At 52.3% G+C, this 12,013-nt stretch overlaps 1 protein-coding gene across 8 annotated transcripts in view; it reads left to right on the top strand.

Moving 5' to 3' along the window:
• The window catches only part of EEF2K (eukaryotic elongation factor 2 kinase), a 93,074-nt gene that overhangs the window by 49,405 nt on the left and 31,656 nt on the right, over window positions 1-12,013 (top strand). For all 8 annotated transcript variants that reach the window (XR_014840593.1, XR_014840594.1, XR_014840596.1 and 5 more), the window contains exons 4-10: window positions 3,146-3,206; window positions 4,094-4,131; window positions 4,846-5,017; window positions 9,025-9,174; window positions 9,383-9,515; window positions 10,062-10,189; window positions 11,232-11,433. Coding sequence is in view for 3 of the 8 variants with exons in the window: in XM_003124551.7 (XP_003124599.5) it covers window positions 3,146-3,206; window positions 4,094-4,131; window positions 4,846-5,017; window positions 9,025-9,174; window positions 9,383-9,515; window positions 10,062-10,189; window positions 11,232-11,433 (884 nt within the window). In the remaining 5 variants the exon portion in view is untranslated. The remainder of the gene's footprint in view (window positions 1-3,145; window positions 3,207-4,093; window positions 4,132-4,845; window positions 5,018-9,024; window positions 9,175-9,382; window positions 9,516-10,061; window positions 10,190-11,231; window positions 11,434-12,013) is intronic.

The raw sequence follows: 12,013 nt of genomic DNA, 5'->3' as shown, positions 1-12,013 counted from the left end.
GTGTATTTCTTGCTCATGTGAAGTTGGGTAAGAGTTCAGTAACTCTTGAAGGCAACTTGGGCATCCAAACTACTTTCAGCTTGTGGCTCCATCATCTCAACACGTGACTTCCCCAATTGTCATCAAGAAGAAAGAGAGCAGACCAGTTTTTCAACACCTTGGGCCCAAGAAGCTTCACAAAATGGAGCTAGGAGGGTCTAGATTTCTCATTTGAAAAGGCAGGAGATCCCTTCTGTCGGGGCGCAGTGGAAACAAATTCAACTAGGAACCATGAGGTTGCGGGTTCGATCCCTGTCCTCGCTCAGGACAGAATGTGAATGTGGCGTTGCTGTGGTGTAGCTGTGGTGTAGGTGGCCGGTGTGGCTCGGATCCTGCATTGCTGTGGCTGTGGCGTAGGCTGGCGGCTACAGCTCTGATTGGACCCCTAGCCTGGGAACCTCCATAGGCCGCAGATGCAGCCCTAAAAAGACAAAAGACAAAAAAAAAAAAAAAAAAAAAAGAATCTCATTGTCCTGGTTTTGGTTTTATGCCCATCCCTAAAGCAGTCATTGATTGTTCCAGAAACTGTGCCCTAATCGGCCAGGTCTAGATCACATACCATCAGCCAGAAAGTGCTGGGGGATCCACTTCACCCCATCCATAGGTTCTGAGAATGGAGCTTCCCCAGAGGAAAATTGGGGCATTGTTACCAGAAAAAGAAGGAGCAGATGCTAAGCAGGCAGAAACAGTGGAGGCCTCTCCCTCGTTCTGCATCGTGTCCATCCTCCCGCCCTGTAAGGAGGTGGCTTAGAGCCTGGTGTGGACCCCCCTCCCCATTGCAGAGGCTCTGGGGTCTGTGCCGGCAGCTGAAGTCAGCATTGTGGGGGGCCCAGGTGTGGGCCCTGATCCCTTCCTGCCTAGAAGAGCAGCGTGGTGGCTGGTTGGTGACATGTGACTTCCAGGGAGGCCTCTGGAAGAGCAGGACCCACAGGTTGGGCTGGCCCGATGTGTTCTGGAATTCCACAAGGCTCAGGGACCCGGCCAGACTGTGTTTATTTCCTAACGTAAGTGGCTCACCTCACCTGCCCTGGCTGCTGGCGGAGGAGGTCAGGCATTGATGGCCAGAAGCTCCAGGGATTTCTCAGTTGGAGGTTTTTTCCTCCATTCCTGCAGCTCTGCTGCAAATCCATTCTTTACTGGGACAGATTTCCTGTTCACGTGGGTTGTACCCAGGCTGGTTAAGAGCAAAGGTCTGGGAGTTCCCATCGTGGCTCAGCATAAGTGAACCTAACATCCATGAGGACGCAGGTTCGATCCCTGGCCTTGCTCAGTGGGTGAAGGATCCGACGTTGCCATGAGCTGTGGTGTAGGTCACAGATGCGGCTCAGATCCTGCATCACTGTGGCTGTGGTGCAGGCCGGCAACTACAGCTCCGATTCGACTCCTAGCCTGGGAACCTCCATTTGCCTGGGGTACAGCCCTAAAAAGCAAAAAAAAAAAAAGAAGAGCAAAGGTCTGGTTGAAACTGACCTAGGTTTGAATCATGACTCTCAAGAAGGTTATTTCATGTCTCGGAACCTCAGCTTCCCCATCTGGAAAGTGGGCACAATATGTGTATGGATCTCATAGGGCTGAGGGAAGGTTGATTGAAGAGTTCTGTGTAAGCACCCAGCACACAGTGACTGCTCAGTGAACTTGGAGCAACTGTGGCCTTTATGGCATTTGTGGTTGTGAAGGACAATTAAGATCCTTCCACTGTCACATGTGCCCACCCTCCCCCAGCTTCTGGGTGCCTCTCAGCTTTCTGGCTCTTTGGAAGTGAAGGAAGACTGTCCTTTACCTTGGCCTCTATGTAGTAATAATAATAATGATTGTTATTATTATTTTTGCCTTTTCTAGGGCTGCACCCGCGGCATATGGAGGTTCCCAGGCTAGGGGTTGAATCAGAGCTGTAGCCTCTGGCCTGCTCCAGGGCCACAGCAATGCCAGATCCGAGCCGCGTCTGCGACCACACACCACAGCTCATGGCAATGCCGGATCCTTAACCCGCTGAGCAAGGGCGGGGATCAAACCCGCAACCTCATGGTTCCTCGTCAGATTCGTTAACCACTGAGCTACGACGGGAACTCCTGATTGCTACTGTTTATTGAGCACAGTACTTGCCATGGGCTGCTTGCCAGCAGGTGTGTGGCTCTGGCGAGCCTCCTCATCCCCCGCCCCGGGGCCTGAGGCAGGTTACCTCCCAGGCATCTGCTTGTTTTTCCTGGTAGAGGTTTCAGGCTCTGAGAAGGCTGTTCTCACGAGCTGGGAGGTTCTGTCCCTACTGAGGGTGAGCCAGGGAGGCACCTGCTAGAGCTAAGAACACCTTGGCCCTGGGGGCAGTTTTAGAATTTAGGGACTTACTGTGCTGAGGAGCTGGCTACTAGGTAAACCTGTTCTAGGCTCAGCCAGGCCTAGGGGCAGATTTGCTCTGAGAAAGTGGATTCCTGGGAACGGAGAGATGTTCTGGAACCATCTCCATCCTTCTCTGCCTTGGGTGTGTATCCAGCAGCCCCTTCGCTGGCTGGACTCAGAGGCAGGACCCTCCTCCACCGCTGCCTTTAGGGACAGTCTTTAGGAAACATGCCCAGCTACCTGGGCTGGGCCTCATGCTGGCAAGACCAAGGGTGCTGCCACCTCCCATCCTGGGACACAAGACCAGGGGCGCTGCCACCTCCTGTCCCGGGACACCCCATTCATTAAGTTGACCAGTTACAATAGGGATGTTTATTCAATTGTTCTTCCAACATGTATTTATCAAGCATCCCTAGAACCAGGCCTGCAGTCATCAAGACAGGCCTGAGGGCCTTTGCGGAGTTACAGTCCACTGGGGAGCCAGATAGGGAGCAAGCCCACCCACCACCCAGCAGTGGGCACTGGGGGACGTGGTGGAGAGGGAACAGCTGCCTTTGAGGAAAAGGAAGGAGGCCAGTGTGCTTCGAGGGAGGGAGGGAGGTGGGGAGAGTGTCCAGAGACCCAACCCTGGAGATCCGCTGGGCCTGTGGGTGGAGAGTGGACTTGATCCCGAGGGCAGCGGGGAGCCCAGAAAGGTCTTTTGCCTTTAGCCAGTGAGTGGCAAGACCAGGGTGCAAACACTGCGCCCTGGGGTGGGTTCTGGTCTCTGCAGGTACAACGCCGTCACAGGGGAGTGGCTGGAGGATGAAGTCCTGATCAAGATGGCATCTCAGGTGAGCAGAGCATTGAGCCCAGGGGGTCAGGGCTGAGTGGGTATTTCTCTCAAGCCAGCGTCAGTGCCCCCTCTCTCTCCTCCACACCCACTTTATTTTCCACTTTATTTTATGTTTGTAACTTTGGGGGTTCTTTTTAGTATTGTATGTTCATTTAATTTAGCTAATTAATTAATTTCTTTTTAATTTAGGGCCATACCCAGGGCACATGGGGCTTCCCAGGCTAGGGGCTGAATCCAGAGCTACAGCTGCTGGCCTACACCACAGCCACACAATGCCAAATCTGAGCCACGTCTGTGACCTACACCATAGCTCACGGCAACGCTGGATGCTTAACCCACTGAACGGGTGAGGCCAGGGATCGAACCCACGTCCTTATGGATGCTAGTCGGCTTTGTTAACCACTGAGCCACAACGGGAAGTCCCAAGTATGGCTTCTTTTGCCTTCATTTGGCCTGTGAGGTTTGCACATGTTCATCAACTGAATTAACCTAATTAATTCACCCATTTTACTGTTGATGGACATGGAGGTGGTTTTGCATTTTTTTTCTGTTATAGACGGGGCTGCAAAAAACATCCTTTGACATGTCCTGGTTCTACCCCCACCCTGTCACCCCCACAAGGTCTCCCCCCGTCTCCAGGATTCATCTGCGCTCAGCTGGGTTGGGGATTTAGGGTGATTTCATCAATCCTGCAGCCTCCCGGCTGGAAGTTCTATGAGGTTTTGGTGCTGGGTTGTAGCTGGGAGGGCCCAGGGATTTCAGGTGGACGTGAGGTCTAGGACATCCATGTCGGTGGGTGCCATCCCAGGGGAAAATTCTCCTGGCTCCGGGTAGCTTCTGGGTGGGGGGTGGGGACTGATAACTCTCTTGTGTGATATCTTTCAGCCCTTCGGCCGGGGAGCAATGAGGGAGTGCTTCAGAACGTAAGTGATGCAGCCTGGCTCTCGGAGTCCTGCCCACATCCCCTCGGGCTCCTGCAAAGGGGGGCATTGTGACATTGCTTTTTTTTTTTTGTATTAATGAGTTTTATTTTTTCCATTATAGCTGGCTTATAGTGTTCTGTCAGTTTTCTGCTGAACAGCAAAGAGACCCAGTCACATACACATATATACCCTTTTTTTTTCACATTATCCTCCATCAGCCTTCATCATAAGTGACTAGACATAGTTCCCAGGGCTGTACAGCAGGATCTCATGGCTTATCCATTCCAAAGGCAATAGTTTGCCTCTATGAACCCCAGATTCCCAGTCCATCCCACTCCCTCCCCCTCCCCCTTGGCAACCACAAGTCTGTTCTCCAAGTCCATGAGTCTCTTTTCTGTGGGAAGGCTCATTTCTGATCAAGAAACAGAGGTAGTGACTTCCCTTCTTGTGGCCTCAGCTCCTCTCCCCCTGGTTTCCCCTGGACCACACATTAGGCTGGGCTGTGGGGAATGGGTTTGGGGCAAACAGGGAGTCTGTCCCTTAAACCCCCTTCCCAGCTCTTTGAAGGATGCCCTGGGGTGGGGAAGCCTCTCCCACCTCCTGCATTTCGTTCCCGGCTCCAGCCAGCCAACTCAGGAAGGGTCTCCCCATCCTGAGGACCAGGGCTCGGTCCCCAGTGAACCCCAGAGTTCCCCCTGATGCCTCTCCCCTCAGGAAGAAGCTCTCCAACTTCCTGCACACCCAGCACTGGAAGGGGGCTTCCAACTACGTGGCAAAGCGCTACATCGAGTCCGTGGACAGGGACGTGTACTTTGAGGATGTGCGTCTACAGATGGAGGCCAAGCTCTGGGGAGAGGAGTATAATCGCCACAAGCCTCCCAAGCAGGTGCGTGGCCCCTCTGCCTGCTCCCCTCCCACACAGGCGCAGTTGGGGATGTGTCGGGAGATGAGGGCGACGGCAGGGCCCGTCACAGGCTCCCTTTTCACTGCCTTAGCAGCAGCTAATAACAACCATCCTTTGGAGTTCCCTTGTGATGCAGCAGCTTAAGGATCCAGCATTGTCACCGCAGTGACTCAGGTCACTGCTGTGGCACAGGTTCAGTCCCCGGCCCAAGGACTTCCACATGCCGTGGGTACGCCAGACACAAAAACAAAAACAAAAACCCGTCGTTACTGAGCTTGATAGGTCAAGTTTGTTTATTCCTAAAAGCAGAGCTCTGAGATTGTTTGAGGTTGGGATGTTGTTCTTCCATTTACAAATGGCAGTTATTTGTCAAGACTTTTGTTTGCAAAGGACAGAGACCCACTCAAACAGGTTTCATCCCCCCAAAAGGGAATTTAATGTCTCCTGTAACAGAGTGATAGACTGGCTACAGACATGGCTAGATCTAGGACCAAACCCAGGTTGTTAGAAATCTTTCCCTGGTTCTACCTTCAGTGTTCTTATGTGTGTTGGCATCAGTCTCAGGCAACTTTTTTTTTTGTTTTTTGTTTTTTGTTTTTGCTTTTCTAGGGCCGCACCCTTGCACATGGAGGTTCCCAGGCTAGGGGTCTACTCAGAGTTACAGCAATGTCAGATCCGAGCTATGTCTGCGACCCACTGAGCGAGGCCAGGGATTGAACTTGCATCCTCATGGATACTGGTTGGATTTGTATCCGCTTCGCCACAACGGGAACTCCTCAGGCAGCTCTTTGATTGACAGTGACATGTCAGCCCCAGTAGCTGCAGGCTCACTTTCTGTTTCTCAGCAACATTGATGGAATGACCTCTGTTTTCCCACAAGTTCCAGTGACAGTCTCAGAGCTGGGTTTCATTAGCTCTGATTAGGGCAAATGCTGGCCACTGAGCCAATCATGATGGCCAGGGAGTGAGAATATGCAGATTGGGCAGACCCTCAGCCAATCATGATGGCCAGGGGGTGGGGATATGCAGATTGGTCCAGGCTAAACATCAGTGCTCAGGAGAACCAGAAGTATGAGTCCTTCCATCCAGACCACTGGGACTGAGATTGGTGGCTCCCCCAAAAAGCAGGAGAGGCAGTGGGAAACAGATAACTTATCTGCCCTCTGGGGAACCCAGGCCACAAAGAGGTTAAGTGTCTTGCCTGAATGGGCAGGGATGGAGCCAGGGCTCCAATCCAGGCTTCCCAAGCCCCTGCCCTTGGCTCCTTCACTTTAGCGCCCAGAGTGTTGGTCACCTGAGGCCAAGAGGAATTTCCTGTTGCTATTTAAGGAAGTAATGCCCCAGGCGTCTGCTCTGCCTAAACTCACAGCTCAGCTCTTGCAACTGTTTGTGTACCTGCTAGCTATAAGCACCTTCTCCTGAGTGCCTGGGGAGAGCCATGCTTCCAGGCAACCAACAGAATTTATTGAGTGCCTACTGTTTACATGGCCCTTCATTAAGTGCACCTGGCATGGATACAAGAAGCCACATTCCCACCCACGGGGCTAGTAACCTCCTTAGTAATTTACTACACTCCAGCCAGGCCACCTTTCCCTTCCTCCCTAAGCTTGTTTCTGCCTCAGGGCCTTTGCACTGGCTGTGCCCTCGCATCGCTGGATCACCTCCATCTTTCTCAGGGTTCGGGTCTCAGCTCATGTCACTTCTTCAATGAGACTGAGCCAGACCGTCCCAAATGAAGTAGCCCTTCCACTGCTGCGTCTTCTAGCACATCATTCTGTTTGTTCTGGTTTCTGTATTTTAGAGTTATTGGCACTGTCTGGAGGGTCTTATTCTTGTAGTTAATATTTCAGTTGCATCGCTCCCCTAAGGGTGGGGATATTATCTTGTCTTGTTCACTATATCCCAGTGCCTGGGTGCTTAATAAATAATAACGTGGTTGAATCGATGAAGGGAGAGGCATGTGGTTGGTTGAGAAGGAACGGGCTGTCTCTTTGTTTCCCGGACACTGATCCTCACCTGCTTGCCTTCTGGTTAAGCAGGTGGCCCTGTAGCAGGCTTCCTTGTAGGGATAGAGCCAGCTGTGGGGGCAGGAACCCTCTGGGAACCAGCTGCTCCTTCCGCTCTGGTTGGTTCTCAGAACTGAGGCCCCATTTGGGGAGGTTCTCAGCTCCAGGCCCCTTTGGCCTCTGCATCTGTTGTCTGCCTGTCTGGTGACTCAGCCTTGCAGTTCCCTGGATAGTCATTTCCTGGGGAAATCCAGACCTGTCTCCTGTTGTGGGTGGTATCGTTGGGGACAGGGTGCCATGGGTGTGACCGGGTGTCACAGATCACAAGTTAGAGTTTAGGTCTTCTCTACCCAACCTACAGACATACTCAGGACTTATCATTTGTTTTCTTCTGAGTGCAAAATGAAACTTACACTTGGTACAAAATTTAGCAAGGAGTGTCTGAATTCCCTTGTACTTCCTCTTTGCAGAGGGAGAACCACTGTTAGGTTTTGGTATCTATCACATTTTTTTATTTTTTTGTCTTTTTGTCTTTCTAAGGCCACAACTGCAGCATATGGAGGTTCCCAGGCTAGGGGTCTAATTAGAGCTGTAGCTGCCGACCTATACCACAGCCACAACAATGCCAGATCCGAGCCGCATCTGCCACCTACACCACAGCTCACGGCAACACCAGATCCTTAACCCCCGGAGCAAGGCCAGGGATTGAACCTGCAACCTGATGGTTCCTAGTCGGATTTGTTTCTGCTGCACCACGACAGGAACTCCTGGTATCTATCACTTTAGAATTGTGTTGGCGGATAATAATGACCACAGCAAACACTGACAGACTCTCCTGCACCAACAGATTGCATTCTCATACTAAATCTGAGATCCCTATTCCAGGAAACTGAGGCATAGATTGGTGAAATAACTTGCCCAAATTCACAGTATTAGCATAAGGCACAGGCTACGTTGCTTACAAGACTGACCCATAGTTGTGTGTTACCTCGGAATGCTTTCCTTCTCCCTCATTTAACAGTCCTGCTTGGGGGCTCAGGGTGGAATGGTGCTTCACCTCCTTAGGTCACTCAGAGGCCTGGTTCCTTCTGCCTTTTGCTCTTCCATCTCCTGGGAGCTGCCCTGGACCTGTGGCCTCAGGAAAGCCAAGGAGGGGGCAGGCTGAAGTTGCAGCATCACTGCTGCTCCTTTCCTATTGGCTGGGTTTCACCATGTGGCCACACCAAGCTGCAAGGGAAGCCAAGCAATGTCATTCCTCCTGGAATGGCTGTGCATCCTGTTAATTCTCAGGGATGGGGATTATCTTAGTCCCTTTGGGCTGCTGTAACAAAGTGCCCCAGACCGTCCTGGGTAACTCATAAATAGCAGAAATGTATTGCTCCTAGTGCTGGAGGCCGGCAAGTCCGAGATAAAGGCGCCAGCATGGTCGCGTTCTGGAGATGGCCCTCTTCCATGTTCACAGCCAGAACCTTCTTGCTGTGTTCTCATGTGGTGGATGGAATGAGGGGGCTCTGGGAGGTCTCTCTCTCTCTTTTTTTTTTTTTTTGGCTGTTCCCACGGTATGTGAACGTTCCCGGGCCAGGGACTGAACCTGAGCCACAGCAGCAACGATGAGGAGTCCTTAACCACTAGGCCAATGGGGAACTCCTGTGGGGCCTCTTTTGTTAGAGCACGAATCTCACTCCCGTGTGACCTGATCACCTCCCAAAGGCCCTCCCTCTTAATACCATCATCTTGGAGGGTTGAGATTTCAACATAGGAAATTTGGGAGGATACATTCAGGCCGTAGCTGGGGTTTTCATTCTCAAAGGAAAAGGGGAATGGATGTGGGGGGGGACCCTCAGCAGTTTCTGGTTCGTCGTGGAGCCAGGAGTGGAGCCTAGGCGGGCTAGCTCCCCTCAACCCCTCTGCTCCAGCCGCTCATCAGAGGAAGGTACCCCTTGGGCCCTGCCCTTCCCCCTGACCACGTGCCCCTCTGCCCAGGTGGACATCATGCAGATGTGTGTCATAGAGCTGAAGGAGAGACCAGGCCGGCCCCTCTTCCACCTGGAGCATTATATTGAGGGCAAATACATCAAATACAACTCCAACTCGGGCTTCGTCCGTGATGACAACGTGCGCCTGACGCCGCAGGTGAGGCTGCATCTCGGCAGACTTCAGGGCCCTGCGCGGTTAAAACGGGGCTTCTTCCTTTGTCTTCGCCTCTGTACAGCCCCTCCCTGCCGAGGAAGGCCCCCAGTGTGGGCAAAGCCGGGGTGTCACAACCCCTCAGAGTGGTGCCTGCCAGCATCTGCACTGCCTGGCCTCTTGTGGTCACCTTTTTCTTCCTGTCACCCCACAGGCCTTCAGCCACTTCACCTTTGAGCGTTCCGGCCACCAGCTGATTGTGGTGGACATCCAGGGTGTGGGCGACCTCTACACCGACCCGCAGATCCACACCGAGAGGGGCACTGACTTTGGAGATGGCAACCTAGGTAGGCCGGGACAGCCAGCAGGTCGGTCCATGGAGACCACACGCCACCCCCCAAAAAATCTTCGAGCTCTGTGTTCCCTCAAGACAGCCAGCCTAGGTGATATAGGGGCGTTCCCCAGATGGTGGAGATGGGAGCCTAGGATCTTTGGCCCTGCCAATTCAGCGTGTTTGAGGAGTTCCCGTCATGGTGCAGTGGTTAATGAATCCAACTAGGAACGATGAGGTTGCGGGTTCCACCCCTGGCCTCGCTCAGTGGGTGAAGGATCCGGCATTGCCGTGAGCTGTGGTGCAGGTCGCAGATGCAGCTCGGATCCCACGTTGCTGTGGCTGTGGTGTAGGCCGGTAGCTATAGCTCCGATTCGACCCCTAGCCTGGGAACCTCCATATGCCATAGGGGCGGCCCTAGAAAAGACAAAAAAAAAAAAAGACCAAAAAAAAAAAAAAATCAGCGTGTTTGACACCTACCCCCGCCATGTTTAGGGGGCTCACACCATCCTGCCCCTGTCCCAAAGCCGAGCAATCTCCAGACCCCCTGTTCTGTCCTCAGGTGTCCGTGGGATGGCTCTCTTCTTCCACTCTCATGCCTGCAACCGGATTTGCAAGAGTATGGGCCTCGCTCCCTTTGACCTCTCCCCGAGAGAGAGGGACGCAGTGAATCAGAACACCAAGCTGCTGGTGGGTACCCAGTGTGAGCCTGCTCGGGCTGGCAGGGCCCTTCTGCTGCTGGGACCAGCCACCTGCGCTTCCTGTGTGCAGGTGGCCCAGGCCCTACGATGCTTCCCTGAAGAATGTTGGTCCCATCTGTGTCCTGTATCCCTCCCGATCCAGTGCACAGTCCTCCTGAATGTCCCCACAAATACAGGAGCTGGGATCTGCTTGATGGGGGCCCATTTCTGATCAGAGTGAGGGGACCAGGTATATAGAGATAGTGAGTGGTTTGTGTGGTGTGTTGTCACATGGCTGGACTAGACTTGGACCTGGCTCTCTGGGCACCTTTGCTGTGTCAGGATGTGCCCCCCTCCCCACCCCCACTGCATGGACCAGATAGAAGGCAATGCTGACGAAGACCACCCGGGGATTCTGGATGTATAACAGCATAAATCTTCCAGCTCAGGGCTGTGAAGTGTGGCCAGGACTTTGGGGAGTGCTGGCCCTCTGAGCTCCTGCTCCAGATGCCCCTTCTTAGAGGGCTTCTGGATTATTGATTAAAGATAATCACTATTTAATCTGGATTATTGACTAAAAATTAACAATAATTAAAAATTAATTAAAATAATTAAAAATAGTCAATAATTCCTCATTGATTATTTTTAGATTTTTCTGCCAGTCCCTAAATAGGCACAGATGGGTACTGTGGCTGAAAGGGCCTTAGGTTTTTTTTTTTTTTTGTCTTTTTAGGGCCATACTTGCCGCATATGGAGGTTCCCAGGCCAAGGGTCCAATCGGAGCTACAGTTCCCGGCCTACACCACAGCCACAGTAACACGGGATCTGAGCCGCATCTGTGACCTACACCACGTTCACAGCAACGCCAGATTCTTAACCTCTTGAGCAAGGCCAGGGATCGAACCCATACCCTCATGGATACTAGTCGAGATTGTTAACCACTGAGCCACGATGGGAACTCCAGGGCCTTGGGTTTGGGGGAAACAAAAGGCAACTGGAAGAGCCCCTTGTTCTGCACCTGAGTGACATGCCTGTCCCTGTTAATTCTCCAGCAATCAGCCAAGACCATCTTGAGGGGGACAGAGGAGAAGTGTGGGAGCCCCCGGGTGAGGACCCTGTCTGGGAGCCGGCCCCCCCTGCTCCTTCGCCTCTCAGAGAACTCTGGAGACGAGAACATGAGTGATGTGACCTTCGACTCTCTCCCTTCCTCGCCATCTTCAGCCACGCCGCACAGCCAGAAACTGGACCACCTCCGTGAGTGATGGTTTGGTCCCTGGTCATTATGGTTGGAGGGGATGAATGCCTGGTAGAACAGCACTAAACTGATGGTAGAAAATCAGACACGTGCAGGGTTCCCATTGTGGCGCAGTGGAAACGAATCCGACTAGGAACCATGAGGTTGCGGCTTCAATCCCTGCCTTCGCTCAGTGGGTTAAGGATCCGGCATTGCCGTGAGCTGTGGTGTAGCTCACAGACATGGCTCAGATCCCATGTTGCTGTGCCTGTGGTGCAGGCGGGCAGCTGTAGCTCCGATTAGACCCCTAGCCTGGGAATCTACATGTGCTGAGGATGCAGCCCTAAAAACCAAAAAGAAAAAGAAAATCAGACGCGCCAACCAAAAAGATTGATGGTTTAGATGGTTTTACGGGTGAGTTCTTTTAATAAACTTTCAAGACTCCATCATCCAGAAGCTGCAGAAACAACCTCTGTGGTAGAAAATAGGGTAACATTTTTTTCAGTGTGTCTTCTGAAATTAGCAAAAAACTTTTATATCAAAATTTGACAAAACAGCAAAAAAGGAAACCATATCCCTACCTCAGTTATACATATACAA

The sequence above is a fragment of the Sus scrofa genome, chromosome 3 (genome assembly GCF_054392235.1).
Source record: "Sus scrofa isolate SSC_HxYL_T2T_F1_AM1 chromosome 3, Sscrofa_HxYL_maternal_Yorkshire_Landrace_v2.0, whole genome shotgun sequence".
Lineage (NCBI taxonomy): Eukaryota > Metazoa > Chordata > Mammalia > Artiodactyla > Suidae > Sus > Sus scrofa.
The sequence above is the reverse complement of the archived record's forward strand: the minus strand, read 5'-3'. Positions and strand labels throughout refer to the sequence as shown.